Source organism: Phoca vitulina, unplaced genomic scaffold (genome assembly GCF_004348235.1).
Source record: "Phoca vitulina isolate PV1807 unplaced genomic scaffold, GSC_HSeal_1.0 scaffold56, whole genome shotgun sequence".
In the NCBI taxonomy this organism is placed as follows: Eukaryota; Metazoa; Chordata; class Mammalia; order Carnivora; family Phocidae; genus Phoca; species Phoca vitulina.
The window spans coordinates 6,837,033-6,860,336 of NW_022589759.1; the positions used below are offsets into that span (position 1 = coordinate 6,837,033).

Below are 23,304 nucleotides of genomic sequence, written 5' to 3' on the forward strand. Positions count from 1 at the left end.
GCACGAAAATCATCAAAATGGCAAATCAAGAGCATGCTAAAAACCAGTTCTTGACAATGTCACGCATTTACACCTGGTACCACACAGGCCATGGGCCAACAGGGGCATTGCTGGCCGTTTTAAGGAATTTTAATGAATTCCTTTGATCGTTTTCTTCTAGCAGGAGATCTGCATTAGTGATACAAACCAAATGAATCTACAGGTGCATCACGAGTTATGGATGGATCTCATTCACAGAGATACAAGCATTTCCGTTACCGGGGACATACACTGATAACATGAAGTCTGCCCGAGCCTGCCTAACGTGCTTCTTTACTATGGTTTCTAAGGAGGATGGGAGCGGACGGGGCTGGACCAGGGAGCGGCTTCTGTTAAAGGCGCAGACCACCCCAGTGCTGCGGAGGCACACTCACGCACAGTAGGCTGCCGTGAGCTCTCGACATTTCTGCCGAGGCCATGATTCCTGCCGTTCGGTTGTCAGAATTCACAAATGGTAAGATTCGAAGCAAAACAGGTATCGCTGTGTCCCTGGCAACACGGAGGGGTGCAGGAGTGAGGAACCAAACAAAAGCTATGTGACAAATGAGTCAAAAGGAAAAGAATCCCATCAGCAGAAAAAGCCACTGATGGTTTAATTAAGCAAGTGTTGCTAAATAGTCTGTGCTTTTCTCCACTAAAGGCCACTTGATACATCTCCCACCATAAAATTATCTGCCCCGTGGAATTTGGCTGTTTTTTTTTTTTAAAGATTTTATTTATTTATTTGAGAGAGCGAATAAGAGACAGCACGAGAGGGAAGAGGGTCAGAGGGAGAAGCAGACTCCCCGCCGAGCAGGGAGCCCGATGCGGGACTCGATCCCGGGACTCCAGGATCATGACCTGAGCCGAAGGCAGTCGCTTAAACCAACTGAGCCACCCAGGCGCCCAGAATTTGGCTGTTTTTATGGAGAACCTGAATTCTGAGGTCCCACAGAGGGAAAAAGATGCTGTGAACCCACGTAAACTGGTTTGCTTTTAAGCTCATGACACCCTTTTGCCCCACGTACCAGATCCTGCATAATTTTTTACAAAGCGTTAAGAGTCAAACTCAGGAAGCACATGCTAGATTAATAGTAATACACGTATTTTCTGGAGTTTCTTCTGAAGCAAAAAAATCCCTTTTGAAAAAAAGTATGAAAAGATGGTCTCTGACTGTGTAAATGAGCAAGTCTAATTTCCGATTCTACTCACAATTTGAGCGGCGTGTTTTTAAGTCCAAGCTAATGAAGAGAAAAGGAGCCCGCGGTCTTGCTGCACTCTGATGCGCCCGGGGACGAGCCGTGCGGCGGATGTGCGGGCGGCCGGGGTGCAGGCAAGCCCCCCGCACCCCCAGCAGGCCTCGCCAGGCCATGCGGGGCCCGCACAGTGCCTTGCGGCTGGGTGCTGAGGTAGTATGTGTGGCTCAGGGGGGAGCCCGTGGGGGAGGCGGCCGTGCCGGGCCCCAGGGACGCTGCTCTAGTCTACAGCGGCCTCAGGAGCTCTGCTCTGCAGCGGGCCATGCCTCAGGAGGAGCAGGGCGGCGTGGACTCTGGAAGCTCCCCGGGGCCCCGGGGCACAGGTCTGGCTCTCTTCAGCCAGGGCCAGCTGGCTGTGCAAAGTGCGAGTCACAAAGGCTGGGTCGGGGGCTCCCAGAAGAATGCCTTTTCAATAAATAATTTTAGGCTAATGGTCTGGGGAACAAGAAGAGGTTTTTTGTTTTTTGTTTTTCTTTTTTTCCCCTTTTTGGGATACATACTTTATAAGCCGTTAAAAGCCCGGCTGGGACAGGTGTGGGATGAGGAGCAGAGGGTAGGGCGGGAAGGCCAAACAGAGGGTGTAAGTAAGAGGACCCTTGGAAACGAGACCGAAATAACCTCTTCCACCCTGACTGAAGTCCCTGGTGCAGAGGGACGTGCCAACTGAGGGGGAGCCCCTTTCCTGGAGACTCCACCGGCGGGGTCTTTGGGCAGCCGCGGCGGGACATGGGGAGGAAAGCCAACACTGGTTCAAACAGAGCTTATTATAAGCCAAGACGACTCGAGAAATCGGGAGAAAAATGCACCCAAGAAATGGGAGAGCACAGACCACTCCTTCCAGAGGACTTGGGTGCATGCCCCGGCTGATGCCTGGTTCCTCTGTTTTGGGGCAGATCTTTGCCAAGGCCAGTGGGGCCAGAAGAGACACGAGAAGTCGGGGGTGGCCTCCCTCCCCTCCAGGACTAAGACTGCCTTGTGCCTTCATAGAAGAGGGAAAGCAAAACCACAAGAGGAATCAGATCCCTTGGAAACTCTTCTCAAAGGACAAGACTCCATCGAGCTGGAAGGGGCCCGAGGAAATTGGCTAGCCCAACCCGCCCAGCACACAAGCCCCCTCGAGAGCATCCCTGGCCTCAGTCATCTAGGTCCTGCTTGAAAGAATGCAATTTTTACTTATCAGCTTTCTTACATCTGCGGAGGTACCGACAGATTTCAAGCAAAAAGTAGATAAAAAGCAAGAATCGCTGTTCTAGTTGACAATATAGTTTTAGGGAAATCTCTAGAACTGTGCCTATTTCTGAAAGTTCTGCTGAAGAAGGCCGTGGCTGTTAGCCGGAGGCCACAGTCAGGAGGCCACGGACAGGAGGTGGACAGGGAGGAAAGGAGGAAGGAGCACAGGTTGAAAGGAACAAAGACTGTTCTCCTCAAAATCAGTGTAGAAGTACAAACTCCGCCCCCCCCTTTTTTAACTAAACTGTTCATCTGCAAGGAGCTTTGGAGATGGTGACCAGTATCCTGCCACAAAGCAAGAACTCTCTCACTGATGCGGTCATGCTGCAAGGACTCTCCTACGGAACATGTTCAGAGAAGCGCTCAAGGCCACAGAGGGTCCCCATCTTACTATGAGGCCACTCTGTCTCAATGTCTGCTGTTGGCCTGAGCCACACACACCTGCTGGTTCTAAAGACATCCCCACAGGCCAGAGCCTCAGGACTCTCCAGCGGTGGCACCTGGAACTGGCAGCTAAATGCTGTGGGTCTGGGGCCCATCAGCGCAGTCGGAGGACGAAGTGGCAGAAGAGACTTCCTTTTCTGGCTACCAGTCCCACACCCAAACACTATTCTTTTTTTTTTCTTTTATTTTTAAAAGTATGTTCTATGCCCAACATGGGGCTTGAACTCATGACCCTGACATCAAGAGCCACATGCTCTGCTGACTGAGCCAGCCAGGTGCCCGTATTCTTGTTTTTAAACAGTTGGCTTATGTTCAAATTATCAGTGATTCCCCGCCCCACCCCCTCTTTCTTTTTCACTTAGGAACTATCTTTTCTGAACCTGGATACAAGACTCTCTATTTAGCCGTTTATCAGATTGTCACAGCGCTGTGGACCCTCACAACCATCACTTAATCCCTCCCAGCACTTTTCTTGGCCTTCTAGATTTTTATACACGCCACTAAGAAAAGCCTTACAAATGGCCACAGCCACGGCACCTGCGGCCATCCTGGGCAGCGCTGTCTGGCACAGCTGTTCGTCTACTTCTCAGCCCCGTCAACCCCGTTTCTCCTTTCTTTTCTTATTCACAGAGATAGCGAGCATGACTTTATAGAATGCCTTGCATGCCGCCCCATCTGCTGGTCCCAGGGCGGGAACTGGAGAGGAAGTGACAGTATGGAAGGGTTCAGGAGCTCACTTTAGGTAACATTTTCTTAAATAACGCTAGTTTATTTGAAGGTGCAAAAGTTGTACACATACACACATACTTGTAACACAAATTTTGTTTGTTTGTTTGCTTAAGTTTCACATAGCATCCAAGTTAAGAGAGAACAGGTATACCGATCTCAGAGATCTAAAATATCTTCCAGTTTATTAGACCAGTATAGGTTGCTACTTGTGACATCTTAGGGGAAAAAGAGACTCAACTTTGGTAAAGAGTTTTAAGTATTATTAGAGGGCTTCGTTATGCAAATTCTGAATTCAGGGTTATTTAAAACAACTCTAAATATTCCAAGCAGGTATTAGGGGATGGTTCAGCTCTACAGAATCATCCTGAATTCAAATATTAGAGCAGCAGAAAAGCAGTGGCACGGGTCCAGAAAGTAAATCATTTTATCAACACAAACATCCATTTACTTATAGACCCTGTGGCAGCAGACATTCCAATGGGGAAGCACGAAAGCCAGGACACGCAGTGAGGACACTGCCGTCCCCCCACCCCCGGGGCTCACAATCAGTGACCCGAAGCTGAGGTGAGCGAACACCGTGGCCGCGGTGACGGCTCAAGCACGGGGGTGCTGGGTTCTCACCTTCATTACATCCCTGACCTTCACAGCAGCCCAAAGAGGTAAACACCCCTGTTTATCCTACGTCTGCAGGTAAGGAAATGGGCTTCAGGGCTTCAGGACTCCTGAAGGTCACAGTCTGCGGTGCCAGTCTCTGAAGCCAGCTGCACCGGGCACCAGGGCCCGCGCATGCTCGTAGCGACCAGGTTTGCTCGGGAAAGTACACAAAGTGTTTACACAGGCTTCCCTCAGAATAAACAACAAGGTTGGGGCTCTAAGGCGGTATGTCTCGGTTCTCTTGGAAACCACTCAGGGAAGTGTCTCACGCCTGCTGCCAGCCCCACGTGGTACTGTCATGTGGGGAGAAACTCTGCCTCTCACTCTAAAAAGTACAGGTTGGAAAACTAGATCACGTCAGAGCACAGTGACAGTTCCGTTGTTAGGTTTTACCTGGTCCGTAGATTATTCCCAGTACGCTAGGTTTTTAGGAATGGGCATAACTCTTTTGGGCACTGGGGATGCTGGGTAATTCCCGTGAGAAACCACTCTGACTGCAGGAATCGGTGGGCCTCACAGCTCCCCCTACCTTAGCGACCAGGGAAGCTGACAGACGCTGCCGAGGACGGAGCCACGTGGAGAAGGCACGTTCCGCTGATGCTCAGAACAAATCCAATCACTCATGATTTTAAGTATGATGCACATCTATGTTGTTTGGTCAACCTGAACCCTGTACTTAGGAAATACTTTCAGATTTCATTTTAAAACCCTAGATTGTCAGAACCAAAAGAGAAGAGGAATCTACTAATGAACCTCTATTTTCATCAAAAGTAAAGATTCTTGGGAAACAAATTCACGAAAACACACTGAATAGCTCCCTAAACTGCTCACAGTAGCACCTTGTAGACAACGAAACACAGTAGCCCCAAGCATCTAAACTCCACACGCCGGGTCAGAGTCCACATAGACACCTTCTCCTGTCTGATCCTAACAGGATGGGGAGTAAGCCCTCTGTTTTACACAGCAGTGCTGTTTAAATATACTACTTTTCTACGTTATGAAAACACAGTCTTTTAAAGACTCTTTAAAGTTCAAGTTGAGTTTCAAGTAATCACTTTGCAGCAGCTCTAGGAGAATGATTGTTCCTCCTGATTAAAAGTGCCTATTCAAGAGAAAAAAAGTAGTAAAATGGAAAATATGCCTTAAGAGAATTGTATTCCTCAAGGCCGCCTGCTGCTTGCTTCCAGGCTTTTGTTAAAGGACAGAATGTGTTGAATTCTCCTAAATTGGCAGGGGATCAAGCACAACACTACATAATGAGGTAGCCGAGAACAGAGTTTTTCCTATAAACACAAAGAACAAGGGAATAAGTGCATGTGATTCTCATCCAATTAAACAGGAAACATGATAAAGAGAGCTACGTATAGTCATATTTATTCCAAGTTCACAGGTTTAACTGGAAAAAATGTAACCCAAGGTTCTAATGTATGCCTTATTTGTAATTGATGAGTAGGATCCATAAAAATAAGGTATTTTAAAACCTATGATTTTTATGGAAATGCTAAAAATAAAGGTCTAATAAATATAATTTGCCGACCAGAAAGAAAATTGATCCTGCATCTGCTTGGGGTCTGAATTATCGGAAGTGGCCACGTATTAATACGGGTCACATGAATGGCCTGATCTGAAAGTACTCAGGCTGCGAGGGCTGCCTTCCTCCTCCGGCTTGTAACTTCTCTAACGCACATCACAGTGACTGAAGAATTGACAGCAGCTTTGTTGGGCCACGAGGACATCAATACCAAAAACTATAATTAGCCTACATTCCGGCTGAGCAGCAATTTTAAAGTATTAGTTTTTATCTCAAAAAAAAAGAAAAAGAAAAGAAAAAAAAGAAAAGAGAAGGCGACAGGTATTTCCCCCTAGGTAATTATGGAAGGCTGTTTATATTTGTCAGATATGTGATGAGGAAGGGGAGAAGTTTAAAGACCCAATCACTTAGAGAACGTCAGTGACAGAACGGAAAGCGAACAAACCTTCCCCAACCGTGAGCACTTAGACCAAAGAACACAGAGGCATAAGTGAGCTCCTCAGATGTCATGTAAACACAAGGACTACCATGAGACAAAGCTGAGATATATTTAACATTAAAAATAGAATCCTTTCTGAAAAATACAAAAATTTTAAAAGTTTTACCAGTTGGCTTGCCAAAAAAATAGCAGAAGTCTCTGTTTCCATACTACGGACTTTACCCCCAGCAGGCAGGGAAACCTCAACCTGATTCCATGTGCTTCTCCCACATGGGCAAGTGGGCCATCCCTCACCTTGATACATTTCTATAATTTCTGAACCGGCTAGAAAGAGGACTTCAGGGGTTATTAGAAAGCTAGCAAAAGACTTTCTGCATCATTCTAAGACACAATTTCTTCTCCCTTACTGATTAGACGGGGTAAGAAAAACAGTAAAAATGACACTTCAGGTCTTTAAAAGGAAAAAGTGCTTTTCTGTCAAACACAAACAGTACTTCTGTTCTTACGACCTTAATAAATCCTTAAATTTCCTCTAGCTAACTGACAAAGGAAACCAAAGATCTTTCAGCTTACATCTGTGTAACTTGTGAAGGACATGTGTGGGGGCTTAAGTTGTACCACAAATGATTATTTTATGACTAAAAATACTTGTGTGCCTAGAAAATTAAGTGGGAGTCTCAAAGGCTGAACAGTGAAATGATAATACAAAGACCCGGATTCTGCTTCTGGTTTCTACTCACATGTGAGGTGGGGAACGAGGCCCCATCTACTGCGCCTCAGAGACTGCTTTCTGTCCAAGGGCCGGGAGGGGGGTGGGCACTGCACCCATCACGGAGACGTGAGGATCAAAGCAGTATGTTCTGGAAAAGGCTAGGAGCCACACATAAAAAACAATAAAGCCCAACAGTAAATGTGATCAATGGCATTAGGTGTGCTGAGGATAGGGTGCCCCAAATCCTATAGAACATACGGACACCACAGAGGTCTGTGTCCATATGTCAGGCACTTTGCATTTTTTATTCTGTACTAGTTTCTCACTCTACGAGGCCAGACCATCTGTGCATAAAGTTTCTCATTTAAAATCCAGCAAAATAAGTTGCTCATGGAGAGGACTTCTCCATCCTGTGACGGACATCGCTTTGATTACAAGGGCACTGTATGCAGTGGCGATTACAAGGGCACTGTATGCAGTGGCCAACCACTTACTGCCTACCTGCTATGTGCCAAGCACTGGGATTAGCAGATGGGCAAAGACAGGGTCGCTGCCTGCCCACAAGAAGTTTATGATCTAGAGGGAGGGCAGCATGACAGCTCCCCAGAAATCCGAACAGAATTCTTGGTGGGTGCTCTAGAAGCATTTGCTGATTAAGCCCAGGGCAGCTTCTCTGCACTAATCAGAGTCTCCTCTCTCCCTGGCTCCACAAAGGCTCATGGACATGAGGGGCAGCCACAGAACAAGGCAGTCTTACCTTCCCCCCCGCAAACCAGGTGCTTTTTAAGGGGGTTCCAGTGCCTTTTAAATCCATGCCAAGTGCCACCTCATTCTTTCCCCAGATAATCGATTGTCCTCATCTGACCACAGGAGGCCCCTCTGGAATCAAGCAGGCCAGCAAGAAGGTAATACTGCAGTATTTTTAGCACTCCTTGGAAATCTTTTTGGTTTGGTACAATGAAGTAGGAATGCACCAGATGGAACCCCAATGGACCAAGGCAGCTAAAGAATTTCTCTGAAAACCTAACTTACTACCATGAGGAATGAGGCGTCACGGCAAACACAGCCCTATCGCTACCAGGTCAATGTAAGGATGTGCTTCCTGTAAATGGCACCGTCAAAGCATCGTTGAAGTGGCGACATAACCAGACACTTCAGTACAAAGAGTATACCATCCATCATCATCCAAATACTTGTTTTTGGTTGTCGCAGTTTGAGGAAGTCCTACTGTTAGCTATCAATTCCTCACAGCAATGAAAATAAAGAACTGATGAAATAAACAATGAATTTAAAAATTTCTTAGGCCAAATCTTTATAGCCTACCGGCTACACCAGTTGGCAGACACTGTTCTTAATCCCACTAAAGAAAGGCAAACACCAAGTAAAACTTACTACCAACTACAACTCTGTGAATATTTATACCCAACATGAGTTTAACACAATAGTATAAACTGAAGGGCCACAGGCTCAAGAATTTATCTGAAGCACCAGGAGACAGTAATAATATATGTAGTCTCGAACTACAATTGAAAAAGTAAACATATATAAACACACTTACCAAGTCACATAACACACACACATTCTCTCCCTCTCTCACACTTTTCCCTCCGGCAGGATACAAGCACCCTCACACACTCACAAAAAACACTTCATTTTAAATTAAACACTTACCTCTTCGAAAACTCTATATTTGGATGCATTAAACAAACAAACAAACAAGCCTACTTTAGACTGTAGCCTAGGAGAGATCCTTTAAATATTCACTGACTAACCTGAGACAACTTTCCTTCTGTTGGTGGGATAATGAAAATACATTGCACTTCCCCCAAAGGTATTTTATTTAAAATTTTAAGATTTACCCTCAACTGCCAATTCCAACCTACGCCTGGTAAAAGTGCCTTATGAAAAAGAAGTATTAAAAATTTATCAAGAAAAGATGTTTCAAGCATAAGCGGAATGTTAAAACAAACCTGCATGAAATGAGTTAAAATTTATTTCACAATACTGAAGGGTCATTTACAAAAAAAATTAATTTTGGAACATAATAAAATTAAATATATTCCTACACTTCGACATAATATTTTAATATATATATTATATATATGAAAATAACAGCTTGGCACTTAGCTTAATCCTGTTGGTTATAGCATCCCATATTATGTGGCAAATTTATTTTAAAAAATATTACCTAATTTCTGCAGCTACCGTTGTCAATGAACTGAATAAAAAACTAAAAAAAATAACTGTTTTTATAAAATGAATTTACCAAGTCATGCAGGCACTGAAAATATTGCAATAGGGACCCATTCACTCCTAAACAATGAATTGTCTCCTTGGAGAGGCCTGGCGTAGACTGGGAAGAATTTTAAACTTCAGAAATTAGAGAGAGTTGCTGACTGTCATGGCTTTCATAGGACATCAGTCAGTGCTTTAATGCACCTCAGCTGCAACTTCTGAAGGCCAAGGTTCTGTTCGGTACAGGGTATGTTACCAAAGAAAATTTGCTTTTTCAGCAATTTGTTTCCCCTAAAAAATGAATATCTAATTGGAAAAAGAAGTTTGCTTTCTTTGCGGTGGCCACGTGGCTTGCTTTGATAAAAAGATATCCCAGGCATCACTGGGAAGGTCTGCAGACTACAGCTGACTGGTACACAATACATAGGAAAAAAGGTCAGCTTTGCTTTATATATGAATGTCTGGCAAATCTGGCCCAGTGCCTCTGATACAGAAGATAAACACCGCCTGCCTTCTTTTACCAGGAACTTCTGCCACACACAATGTTCTTTAGAACCCCCACAGGCAAGGCTTCTTCCAGCAGCTTTTATAGCATTGCACTGACTCCTAATAGGTGTAGGAATAAAAACTGCAGATGGGGGTTATCCTTTCTTCTGTTCATGGGTGGGGAAAAGTAAGTGATGTTTCATATGCATGTTGTTAACAGCATAAAGCATTCCATCTAGGAAGTTTCCACAAGAAACTCCTATTCTCAAATTTATAACCAAAGGATATATTTATACATTTATCAATCATTAAGACAAAATACTGCTTCTTACAGCCATTTACCAAGAGGGGGAGAAAAAAAAAGCTGTAGAAAACAATTAGAAATGAAGAGCTCTGTATTAAATTGATTAGAAATCTGATATTGCATAAAATTCAAATTATGACATCATCAAGCACTGTGAAGTCCCTGATTGCACACTAAGGTGGCATAATTTGAATGGAAAACAAAGTATCTTACACGATAAGTGCTACTAATGACAAGACTTTTACCCCCAACAGGAAGTGGGGTAGCATGGGGTGACATGGGAGTGTGGGAGAGGGACGGAGGGTGGAGGAAGAGGAGATGAATTTGCTCTACTATGAACAGAATGAAATTAAGTTGAGGTAGTTTATTCTACCAGCCAAACTTTACTTATAACTTAATTTGTCTAAAACTCTTGCTAGAGAACGGCATTGAGAAAATTCTGCTACAAAGACTAGATACTTAATGCAGGTGCACATTCTAAGACAAGTTTTCAATCCTTAACAGTAGTAAACAAGACTTTGTGTGCTTTCGGACAGAAGGAAATTTTTGATCCCTATATAATATTTTGTCTGGACAGTTTTTGTAGTCATGGCAGACCTTTATGATTTGTCTGACGTAGGTCTTTCTTCTAGAAAATCTACTCCGCTTCATAACCTCGTGTTTATAAAATGGTTCTGATTATTTGCAAGGAGGAATGGCACTGCATGAGAGCCTTCACAACCCCAGAAATCATGGCATGATGTATCTGAATTAACACAGAAGTTAGCAACCTCCCTTCAATTCACACGAGGGCTGCAACCTGACTCATGGATTTATTGAACCTTTAGATGACTAAGATAGAATATCATAAAAGAGAAATTTTATCTTAGTTTCAATTCATGATAATATAGTTTAAAAAAGATTCTTCGGACACAGTACTAGTAGCAAATGGACACTAACTGGCATACAGTCCAATCTAACATTTTAGGCACAAACCTTTTTTGTCGGACAGGGTTGGGCATGATATTTCCTTCCAAGTGCAGCAGAAAAGCAATCTTGGTATGTCTGGATATGTGGATTTGCATATATGGATTTTTGTTTGTTGACCAAAGCCAGGTACTTGAACACAGCAGTCACTCAGACATGCGTTCCCTTCAGGGAAGATGCACCTTAGGATTTTAACTTCAATATTTTACATGATACCGATTCCCACTTCCCTTCCCCCTTTGACATGGACTAGCCTCCATCTGTCTGCAGACACATCTCCCTGGAGGAACGGATTCCTCCCTTTCAACAGTTACGGGTTCTCCCAAACGAGAGCGGAAGCTCAGGCTTCTAAGCATTACAGTAAGACCACCAGAGTTACCATACAAAGCCGGGCACACAGAGCAAGTTTCGGCTGCCACCTCTGTTCCCCTCGCAGAAAGCCGTGTTACGGTGCGCTTGGTCAGGAGCTCTGCCTCTGCTCTGCCTCCTCCTCAAGGTGAATGAACACGGATACGGAATAAGCCCTGCTGGAGCTGCAGGCGGAAGAGCTTGCAGTTGGCAATGCGTAAGGCTGCACACCCAGTGCGGCGAAGGTCAGACGGAAGAAGTGGCTTCGTGTGGTGCCAGGTTCCTGTGCTTCTTTTAAACTCACGCACGTAGTCGTAATTGGTACCTAGACCGCGAGAAGCAGCACAGGTGATACAACGTGCCTTGGAGTCACCAGGAAACAGATCCAGCAGAATCACCACAACGTTCTTACCTGTATCAAGATCTCCGATAACATAAATACTGGCTCCTATGGGTACAGCTCCATAAACAAAAGAGGAACTGGCGGGGATGCATAAGTTCTGGTCGTTAAGATAGATCCACCTGAAAGTGAACACATGGGCAAAACCAAGGAAGTCAGGAGGTCGACAAGGTCTAGGGAGACAGCACGACTCGGTGAGCCACCAGTACCAGGTACTGCGCCAGTGCAGCTCAGCCCGCATCCCCACTGCCGGGTAACTGCTGAGTTCCTTCCTCTCACTACGGATACTGGTTTTGCCTGCTCTAGAATGTCACCTACATTGAAACATAAAGAGCATGCACTTTTCAATCTGCTTCTTTTGCTCAGCACAATGTTCCTGAGATTCATCTACACTGTTGCTTGCATCAATAATTCGTTTCTTTTTAAGTGGTATTCCATTGTATGGAGAGACCAGAATTGGTTTATCTATCCACCTGCTCATGTTCATCCGGGTAATTGCCAGTGTGTGGCTATGGTGAATAAAGCCGTTGTGGACATTAGAGTGCAAATCTTCTTTGTGGATATTATGTCACGGAATTGACTGGCTATATGGTTTAAGATACATTCCACTCAGTAAGAAAATGCCACACTGTTTTCCAAAGTGTTGTGCCATTCTGCATTCCAATTAGCAACATCGGGGAATTCCAACGGCTAGGCATTACCACCTGCCCTCACTACTGTCGGTCTTTCTGAGTATAGCCGTGTTAGTGGTGGGCGCTTCCCTGAGAAGCATGCTGGCTATCTCCGTGTGCGCTCACTGGCCATTTTACCCATCTTCTTTTGTGAAACATCTGCTCAAACAGTTGCTCATTTTTTAAATTGGGTTTTTTGTCTTCCTACTGAATTGTAAGATTCTTTGTATTCTGGGGATACAAGTCCTTTGTTAGATACATATATCATGAATATTTTCCCCAGCTTGTCGATTATCTTTTCATTTTCTTAATGGAGCCTTCTGAAGAACAGTTCTTAATTTTGATGAATTCCAGTTTTGTTTTGTTTTTTAAATAGTTCATGCTTTCTGTGTCCTTCTAGGAAATCCCTGCCTATTCCAAGGTTGCAAAGGTTTTCCTCCCTATGCTCTTTTCTGGAGATTTCATAGTTTCGGCTTTTACATTCAGGTCTTACAATATATTTTCAAGTTGAATTTTGGGTATAGTATGAGGTAGAAGTTCACTTTTCTTCCATACAGATATCTAGTTGCTCCAGCTGATATCATTTGCTGAAAAGATGTTTCTTTCCTCACTAAATTGCCTTGGCACTTCTGTTGAAAATCAATTTAATAACCACAAAAAGGATCCAGGGCTCCACAAAGAGGTGGCCAATTCCCCAGCTGAGAGAGAAAATATAAGACGAGTCTGGAGCATCTTGTGCTGCCACATAGGAAGTGCTTAAAGAAGGGTGGGGTGTGTCCACAGGACATGGTGCTAATAGGAAGGTGTTCCCAATGGCCACAGCTGGAACAAGTGAGCAGCAAAATAAATACTGATAGTATTGGATTTCTAACTCAGAGAATAAAATAAATATCCGTGAGTCCATACTGATACAAATAAGTAACGGAATATGTTAAAAAAAAAAAGGGGGGGGGGAGAAAGAACAGGTCTTCTCTTTACAGAGTTCCAGTTAACAAATGTAGACAGAACGAGGGAAAGAGAAAGATCAGCACTAGGAGACCCCCACAGTTCTAGTGACTGCAGGCGGGTCCACTGATGGAAGCATAATCAGCGGTGAAAGTTTGAGAAGAAATGGTGTATTTGCACATTCTCAATCATCTCTTCCAAGATATTTGTTAATTAAAAGGAAAGAACAGCAACTTTACAGTGGAAAAACCCAACAGACCCCACCTTAACCAGGTAATCAAGGTTCGCATCACCAATAATAAGACATGGAGACAGCACATCCTCCTGGAAGGGGGGGCATCACCTCCGTGGTGTTCCTGCCAAAAATGCTTAACCTCAGCCTAATCATGAGAAATCATCAGACAAAGCCAAATGAAGAGATACCCTATAAAAACACGGACCAATCATCTTCAGGAATATCATGGTCACGAAAGGCAGCAAAAGACCAAGGAACCATCACAGGTTAAAAAAGACTAAAGAAACACAACTTGGTGTGTGGCTGGATCCCGCATGGCATCCCAGAGCAAAGGGAAAGGAGAGATTATCGGACGAGCTGGTGAAATTCGAATAAAGACTGTAGTTTACTTAATAATATTGTACCAACAGAAATACCTTGGTTTTGATAGCTGTATAATGGTTACATAAGATGTTAACACGAAGAAAAGCTGGGTGAATGGCTTAATGGGGACTTTATTTTTACAACTTTAAGTGTAAAATTATTTCAAAATTGAAGTGGTTTTTGTTTAAAAAACAACCACCACAACAACTGTAGATTCTGCTATATAAGAACGTTTACTTAAGGTAATTGGACCAAACAATTTCCTGCCAGTAGCTAACTTCACAGCTGGGGTAGAGCAGCCCTCAGTCAGACTTTGGGAATGGATCTAAACCCTTCAGAACTACCAACATCCAGGCCTACACTCCTTAGTGGAACAGACAGCGTGTGGATGTTATTCCTGTGTCTTTAACTCTGCCATGAAGTGCCCAAGAAGCCAGCGGCTTAGATCTAGTGCATCCGGATGTTAAATGCAAATGTGGAACTCTATGACTAAGAACAGCACTTTTATTTCAAAGAACTCTTCCCAGATTGTTGTAAAGCAGCAGCTTCCGTATTTTGAATTCTCAGCAAAATGATCTGTCCGAGATCACATAACGACTCAGAGGCACGGCTAATGGACGGCTGCCATAGTCGAATACCTGCACTCAACATTTGATTCCTCTTCCACCTGAATGCTGACCGGTATCCAGCAGTTTGCTGCAACTGGGGAATAGTTTGTCCCTTGGTGTCAAAATGTCTCTAAGAAATAGGGGAAGAAAACATTCAAGAGCTCTCACTGAAAAGTAAAAATAGGGACCTGAACGGGCCTTGAAAGAAAATCTTTGAAAACGTTCAACTACAATAACTGGCTTATTCACATTTTATGTCTTCAGGGCTAAACCTAAATATGTAAACCTTGACATTTAAATTCTTCCCAGGTTCTGAATCAAACGAAGCTGATGAGCGTCCCCAGGTCTCATTTGCTGCTGAACCCTACACCCAGGCCCAACCCCAGTGGAGAGGCACACAACTCTTCTGGGCAAATCCATAATGGGGCCATGTGTATGCTCACGAGGGTAGCTGCCACTTCTAAATGAGCATCTATGACTAGACTGTTTACTGAAAAGCCTATCAGAATACAACAATATTTTGGCATAATTTTGTAGAGTTGAGAATCTCACATTATTCCTCCCTGGAATAATTAAACAAAGCTCAAGAAATCGGGCTATGTAGATGATCTACCAAATTTGGTCCAAAGCAGATCAATGACTCAGAGTTCCTGGGTTTCAGAAAAATAATCCTAGGTGATCTATTTCATATAACGCTGAGGCTTCAAATGAAATGAAACATAAAAACTGAATTGCAGCATGTATTTAGCTGCTGCTTTTAAAACAGGTGTAAAAGGCATATTGTTTTGCCTTCTTTCTCTGCCACCTATCACCTCGTTGACCTTGGACAATTTAGCTAACCGTCATCTGTAAAGTGGGGAGACCAAACACCACCACTAACATCCAATGACTTGCAGGGATGAAATGAAGTGGCCAGTGTACAATACTTCCCATAGCGCCCTGTACCTGGCGGGCATCACTAAGTAGCAATCCTGTTTGTAACAGAAGACGCAACAGTATGCCTTTAGTTACAGTGTTTTCAAACACGGGCTTATCAGGACTTGAGGGTACAGGGATGTGTCTTCTGGTAACTTAGAATTAGCAATGTCCCTTGCAAAGGAGACTTTAGAATATAGCCTGGCTTGTAGCAGTGAGCTTCAGCAAGAGCAGAGTAGGAGGGAAAGACAGGCAAGGAGAGATGGGGGGGGGGGGGGACGCAATCAACTGGAGAGGAGAAGGAAAGACAGAGGGAGCTTTAGTGAGGTTTCTGCTTCCAGGGGGGAGAAAGAAGCCCTTAACAAGCCAATCCTCCTGTGATAAACAGCTACAAACTCTGGATGAGATACAAAAGACAATTGCCTGAGGGCTCTGGAGACTGAGCAAAAGCAGGCAGGTTTGAGAAAGAAAGGGAAAGTTGAACAAGCAACAAGGGAGTTTCTGGATCTTTGATAGCTTTGGCCGAAGGCAGCATGACACCCCAGCTCCAGGTGGCTGAGACCCCTAGAGAAGACCTGCCGTCTTCGCGGCCACTGGAATCAGGGCAGAGTGTCTTGAGCCAACCAGAATCTCCAGGGTGTATGGAAGTCTCAGAAAGATGAGAGGTAGAGAAGGAGGCCTAATTTTATGTGCATGCACTTGTCTCAAGTCTTCGACTGACCCCGGAACCATGAGTGCTCGTAACTGAGGCTGGCTTACAGAACCATAGGGAGGTTTGAGCTGCCGTGCACTGCAGGCGTTGAGAGCCTGCCAGGAGTCGAACCAGGTACATGGCCTGCCAGAACTCTCAGTGCAACACTCTGAAGCACGGGAAGAGACTTCAGGGCCCCGACAACGTGACAGTCACGATGTTTGGGATGCAACCCAGAATTACTCAACAAAAGAAAAAGCCAGAAAAATGAGAACCCATTCTCAGGGGAACAAACCATGCAGAGATGCCAACTCCAAAACGACCGAATGCTGGGATTATCTATCAGGCGGGGACCTGAATGTGGCTACTGGAACTATGTTCAAAAGAGAACATGCTTATGATGAAAAGATGGAGATTTCAGTAAAGAAATGAAAAAATCTAAAATTCTACCTGAAGAAGCTGGGAAAAGAAGAGCAGAATAAACCCAAAGAAGGTAAAAAGAAAGAAATAATATAGACAAGAGCAGAAACCAATGAAACGCAAAACAGTGGAGAAAATGAACCAGCCTTGAAAAAAATAAATGCAGTGGTAGGCTTGGCCAGTAGAGGGTGCTGGAGGGACCACAAGGCTGGAGAGTGCAAAGGGCTTCCTTCCTGGGGTTGGTGTGCCTTTCTCCCTCCTCCCACGGGCTGCGGCCTGCAGTGTGCAGGAGACCCAGAGGTGCCTGCCCTCAGCAAGGTCTGCCACCCAACAGGCAGCGTCCTGCATGCAGTGGCCACACCATACCTTGCAGGGTGGGGAGTTCTCTCCCCAGTTTTCTCCTCCTTAGGATACTTCCCTCAGCCCTAAAGGTAGTAGTAACCACGCTTCCTACAGTAGCTATTTCTGCACTCATCAGAGCTCTCTTTCACCAGTCAAATAACTATGTGAATTACATTTTCCCTGTTCAGATTACAGGTGTGGTTTCTGTCTCTTGACTGGACCGTGACTGAAACAGATTTGGTCAGGAGTACGGTTCAGGGCCCCATGTCTTACAAAGGCATCTGTAGTACCCGTTACCTCCCAACCAATGATCCAAACACACATAATGTCAATGGGGTGGACCAGTAGGATGTTTTCACGGAACACCAAGGTGATCAAGATCTCCCTGGAGTGACATATGGAGACAGCAGAACTGACACAGCGCTGAGGCCAGACAGTGCAGGGTCCTGTTGGCCCTGCTGGGCAAAAGCAAACTGCTTCTGGTGGTCCCTGCAAATTGGTACGAAGAAAAAGCATTAGCTGGGTTAACAGCTGCACACCAAGGCCAGAGTCCGTGTTGCATAAAGATACATTTGCAGAAAGGCACCACATCTGGGACTAAATCTGTGATCATCAGGGTAACCACCGAATTACGTTTATGAAAGCATACAGTTATTTTCCAAAATCCATCTGACTTTTCTACTTTTTCTAAGTGAATTAAGTGGGGATATGAAAGGCAGCTCCACTCTTGCATTTTCAAGTTTTTGATGGTGGCACTAATTTCTGTAAATTCCTCAAGGATGTAGAACTGCTTCTGGTTTTCTGTCTTGGTAGGAAAGTTACAGAGACTTCCATGCAGCCTTTCCTACCATAATGGCCCCCACCCCGTGGATCAGAGAACAAACATGGGGATTCTGCCTGTTGTCAAGTGTGTCTGCTCAATTATAGATCAAAAGATGAAATTGACAGATCTTGACTTCAACAGTCACGATGACTATTCTAAAGAAACAAAAGGGGGGCATCCGGGCTGAGCACGTGCATGGAGGCAGTCAGACACAGGATGGGTTAAGAAGGGAGCTAAAGTGCAGGACATGGGAAGGAAGAGACTAGAAAAGACTGAACATTTCTCTTAACCTCAGACAATGGAGAACCCCAGCAGGAGGCTACATACTATTATCTTTGTTTGGTAAGCAAAGGGGAAATACCAAGAATTTCCAGGAGGAGAATGGAATGACCAAAGTCGGGTTAATCTTTCAAAACCACAAACAGGCCAAATGCCCAGGAAAACTGGTTAGAAGGCTAATGCCATTGCACACACGAGAAAGTGAACACGGGAGGGCAGGAGCAGAGAAACGAAGATGGGTGACGTGGGAAATATTCCAGAGTCTAAAAAAGAAGACGAGACTTGGCAACTGATGAGACGTGAAGCATGAGACAGAATCAAAGATGAGCTTTTTTGAGTACGGATAACTGGGAGGATGGTGGTATTAGAAGAGGAGGGACACCAGAACAGAAACAGAGCTGCCTGTCATTCTGTATGTATTATCAAGTTGTCACTAGGACGTGATAGAACTTATGGCAATTTCTTTGCTTTCCTTCAAACAGTTTTGTTTTTCATTAGAAACACAGAAAATAAGATATGGCATTTTTCCAGGAAAGTTTTAACCTAAAAATAGGGAACAAAGACAGGAAAGACAAGAGATTACTTAAAAACAATAAATGGTCTCCAATCTAATACAGATTGCTCATCTGGCAACAGTTTCCACAATACGCAAATATATCCTACTTGGAAACATCTGCTCTCCTGAGAAATAAACTTCGGCTATATGCTATTTTCCTCCTATAGATATTTACAGGAAAGCCTGTATTTTTAACGCAATGTAGTGTGGTGGCTGAAAAGGTGGCCTCTGGGGCCAGAGTGCCTGAGTTCAAATTCCAGCTCTGCCACTTGCTACCTGTGTGTGTGTCTCTGAGCACATTACTTCACCTCTCTGTGTTTTGGTTTAAAAGAGGAATAAAAAGAGCACATGGACTCAGAGGGTTGTTTTGAAGACTGAGTTACAAATGAGTTAACAGTGTTATGTACGTGTCTAGTGTCACCCAAGCAAGAATCCTATACATTATACTGACAAAAGAAATGAAGCTTTCCTCATTCTATTATTTAAAAACTAACATTGGTGGGCCCCTGGCTGGCTCAGTTGGTAGAACATGAGACTCTTGATCTCAGGTTTGTGAGTTCGAGCCCCACGTTGGGCCCAGAGCTTACTTTAAAAACTAACTTTGGACAGCTCAGAAACAAAGAGACTAATGATCCATGAATTTATTTGGAAGTGCTTTTTAATAGCAAGGAAGGAGCCATATTCTTATGCCTAATACTTATGAACTGAAAGCAAATAATACCCTTACATTTAAAGCTTATCAACTATTAATATGAAACAACCTGACAGAAATATAAAAGTTCTAGCAATTGATAGCATATTAAGGGCAGACGAGAAACTGCACCAGATTTAAGTCCTAGAAACAAACAGGGACAGGGGAGGGTGAGGCGCAAGTGGCCCTGGTTCCTCCAGCAAACCAGTGGCAGCCTCTAGCTCACACTGCCCAAACAGGAACTCGGTCCCTCTGAGGATGGCACAGGTCAATATTCTACCGGAGACCGAACACCGTGACCACTGCTTATAAATGAAGTTGAGCAGACAGTCTTGAGATTCATTTGGGCAGGAATTAACATGCTATTTTATACCTTGGACAGTAGCCCTCACAGTAATGTATCCAGAGAAATGTAGAAAAGTCTGAAATTCTGCCCCACCCCCACCATAGCAGACATTCTCTAAACTGCTCTCATACGTTGTCTAATAAATTTTCCAAAGAGGGCCTACCCATGTAATTGATGGGGGGAAGAAAGGCTATGCAAATATCCTCAATTTAAAATACATTAAAAGTGGGCGCCTGGGTGGCTCAGTCGGTTAAGCGGCTGCCTTCAGCTCAGGTCATGATCCTGGAGTCCCGGGATCGAGTCCCGCATCGGGCTCCCTGCTCAGCGGGGAGTCTGCTTCTCCCTCTGACCCTCCCCTCTCTCATGCTCTCTGTCTCATTCTCTCTCTCAAATAAATAAATAAAATCTTTAAAAAAATAAATAAATAAATAAAATAAAATACATTAAAAGTTAGGTAACATTCACATTTTTCTCTAAAGTCTTGGTCGCTGCTCATTGTTTGCCCTAATCTAAAATAGTATGAAATTAAACGTTGCTTTATGGCACCCCCTTCTGGTAACCGGATTGAAATACTGTAACAAGACGAATTTTCACATGACCATTTCCCTCTAAGGATTTGAACAGTCCAGTTTAGTGGTTACCACAATAAAACGTGTGAAAGGAGAGAAGGAAAGGAGGTCGGTAGGAGGGTGTCTACTCTACGAGACCAGTACGGCAACCCGTCAGATGTTTTAAGACTCTGTGACACCAGACTTCATCCACTGAATCAACCATCCACTGATCCATGGACAGCTGAGCCGAACCTTGCCCTCAAGAATCTTATGGTTAGGGTGCCTAGGTGGCTCAGCTGGTTAAGTGTCTGCCTCTGGCTCAGGTCATGATCCCATCCCACATTGGGCTCCCTGCTCAGTGGGGAGTCTGCTTCTCCCTCTACCCCTCCCCCCTGCTTGTGATCTGTCTCTCTCAGCCTGTCTCTCAAATAAATAAATAAAATCTTAAAAAAAAAAAAAAAGAAAGAAAATCTTATGGTTAACAATTACAATGCAAAAGACATGAACTGAATGTTTGGGATTACAGATGGAGGAGCCTAAACGAGACTGAGAGGTGTGAGAAGGTTTTCTCCAGGCAGTGATAATTAGGCACAGTTTTGGAAGAGGCTATATTAACTGGATAAATGTTGGAAGGGAAATTTTAGGCAAAAGGAGTAGTACAAAAGCCCAGAGCCAAGATAATCATAACATGTTTTGGGGGGGGGGGGAAATGTTGCTCAGTGTAACTCCAGTAAAGCATATGTGTTGAATAGTAGCAGAAAGAATAGAGAAAGGCCAGATCACAGAAGACCATATATGCTAGGCTAAGGAGTTTAAACTTTCTCCTAAAAGCCACAGGAAGCCAATGAATGATTTTAAACAACCAAGCGTCAAGGTCTGATACAGATTTCAGAAACACTTTTCTACGGTTTTAAGCTACGAACACTTCTGAAGTCTCTGACGAAATCTCTAGTTGGCATCAGGCATATGTCCTAAATAGACAAGGTAACTCAGTCAAGTAACTTGAAAACAAAACTAAACAAATCTAAAACATGACTTTGAAAGCAGAAAGGAAAAGTTGTACAAGTTATGTGAAACCGTTCAAACTTACCTTTTAAACTCGTCATGGTAGAATTCAGACTTGCAAGTGACCATCTCACTCCCCTGGATGTCCTCACGACTTCGGACTCCCCCAAACACGTACAGCTCCATGGCCACGCCACAGGCCACGGCTCCAAATCTGAAAGGTCACACAGAGCATATCACCTACTGGATTTACAACTCATGGCTGATTCCTGAACTCCTTTTCTGCTTGTTTTAACTCTGCAGTGTTCTGGGTTTCATGAATATGTGAGTCTTTCTTTTTATGAAATGGATTATTCTTTTATTTTTATAGAAACCAAATGCTAAGTCAAGTGAAAGGTTCATTTGAAAGAAAGGGGGTGCCTACAGAGTCCACAACTGCATTCTCATACCTTCTCTCCTTCAGCGGACAGATAGCGGTCCACTGCTGAGTCCTTGGGTCGTAACACTCCACAGATTCAAAGAGTTTCCCGTACGATCCTCCCCCCATGGCATAGATTTTCTTTTTCATGGCTGCATAGCAGCCGATCTGGAAGAAGAAAGCGAGAGTTGGGGAGGCAACACTCACACTCCACGTTCGGCAAATGCTAACCTTAGAGAGCACCATAGGGAAAGGTTTCGATTTCTAATAGTAAAACTATGGTATCTTCCAATACTACAAAGACAGGACTTGGAAAGCGAGAAGAGGAGGTAGTACACGTACTGTTTGTTACCTCCAGCTGACACGACCGTGCTCAGGGAGATACGTAAATGGCCCTAATTTTTAAAGCAGCTTTCCAGTCTCTCCATTCTTCTACCACTGTTTGAAGATTCCAAGATTTAGATTCTGTCGAGCAACATCTCACTCAATTCCTGCTCCAACTGAGTGAAGCACTGAGACTGGGAGCCCAGCACATGAGGTGTAAATATCCACAGGACCGGACGAAGCTTTGGTGTGAAGAAGAGCCCCTCCCTCCCACACAGGAACGGGAATACGACAGACCGTGCTCGAAACAGCTAATGGGAGCCACGTTTTCACTGTACTCAGGACGCAATGGCCGTGCTTACCTGCAGGCTGTTTCTCGTCAGGCCCGTATGATGATTAAGAAAATAGGGCTGGAAGACCTGGCCACCTCCTAGGTGAGTGTGCTCCCGAGGCGCTTGTCAAGCGCAGGCGTGGACACAGCAGCCCAGCGCAGAGCCCACCGTCAGGGCGAGCTCTCGCACACACTCCCGTCTCCTATCCTGGCGCACAGCGGATGACCATGAAGGCGGGCCACCGACAGCGACAGAAGCCTACAACATTCACTCTTTTAACACTATCGATTGCACTAAAAAAGGCGTATGTGGGAAAAGAAGAAATGCTAACTTTAAAACCCAATTTGTAATCACAAGATATGGTTCTCACCTTTCTAACCATGGTCAAATCAGGTTGCTTCGTCCAGGTTTTAGAATAAATGTCGTAACACTCCATGGAAATTAGCTCTTTTTCACCATCCTCTCCTCCTAAAATGTACAGCATTCCATCTATCTCCACAATTCCAAAATTATGTCGTGGCTGAAAAGACATCAAAGATCTCTGTATACAACTACCAGACTGAAAGCAGATATCCACACATTTAATAAAAATTACAGATACCATCACATTCCAGAGTTTCAGCAAAGAGGTGCCATGCTCATAACCATCTCTCTCAGACATCTGTAATTTCCCTAAGCAGCTCACCCTTCTGTCACAAGAGACAGAACCCAATCCAGGAGTTATTCGGGACAATGATAAATTCACTGGCGGAATCACCATTTTTTACTCACCACAGCTCACAACAACAAGAACTATTACCTTCTGGTTCACTAAAACTATCTGTGTTTAGCAATGGGCTGTAGCTAAGTGTTTCCAAGTTGGTGTGTGAAAGACAAGGAAGAACCACAGCAAGAGCACTGCCCGAGGCTGGGAGAGGCACGGGGAGGCCAGGCTCCTGCTATGGCCAACTGGAATGACAGAAGCCTGAGGGGTCATTTGACAACAAATACTTAGTGTCCCCGCCATCCCTGCTGTGCCCAGCGCTGTTCTAGCACTA

General features: G+C 44.4%; 1 protein-coding gene across 1 annotated transcript in view; it reads right to left on the minus strand.

Annotated features, from left to right (window-relative positions):
- Positions 1 to 867: 867 nt before the first annotated feature.
- GAN (gigaxonin) overlaps positions 868 to 23,304 on the minus strand; it is a 58,521-nt gene continuing 36,084 nt past the window's right edge. Inside the window, exons 7-11 of the mRNA XM_032389856.1 lie at positions 22,638 to 22,787; positions 21,643 to 21,779; positions 21,279 to 21,407; positions 11,765 to 11,874; positions 868 to 11,677 (exon numbers count right to left, since the gene is read on the minus strand). Of these exons, the coding sequence (XP_032245747.1) occupies positions 11,496 to 11,677; positions 11,765 to 11,874; positions 21,279 to 21,407; positions 21,643 to 21,779; positions 22,638 to 22,787 (708 nt within the window). The 3' untranslated portion in view covers positions 868 to 11,495. The remainder of the gene's footprint in view (positions 11,678 to 11,764; positions 11,875 to 21,278; positions 21,408 to 21,642; positions 21,780 to 22,637; positions 22,788 to 23,304) is intronic.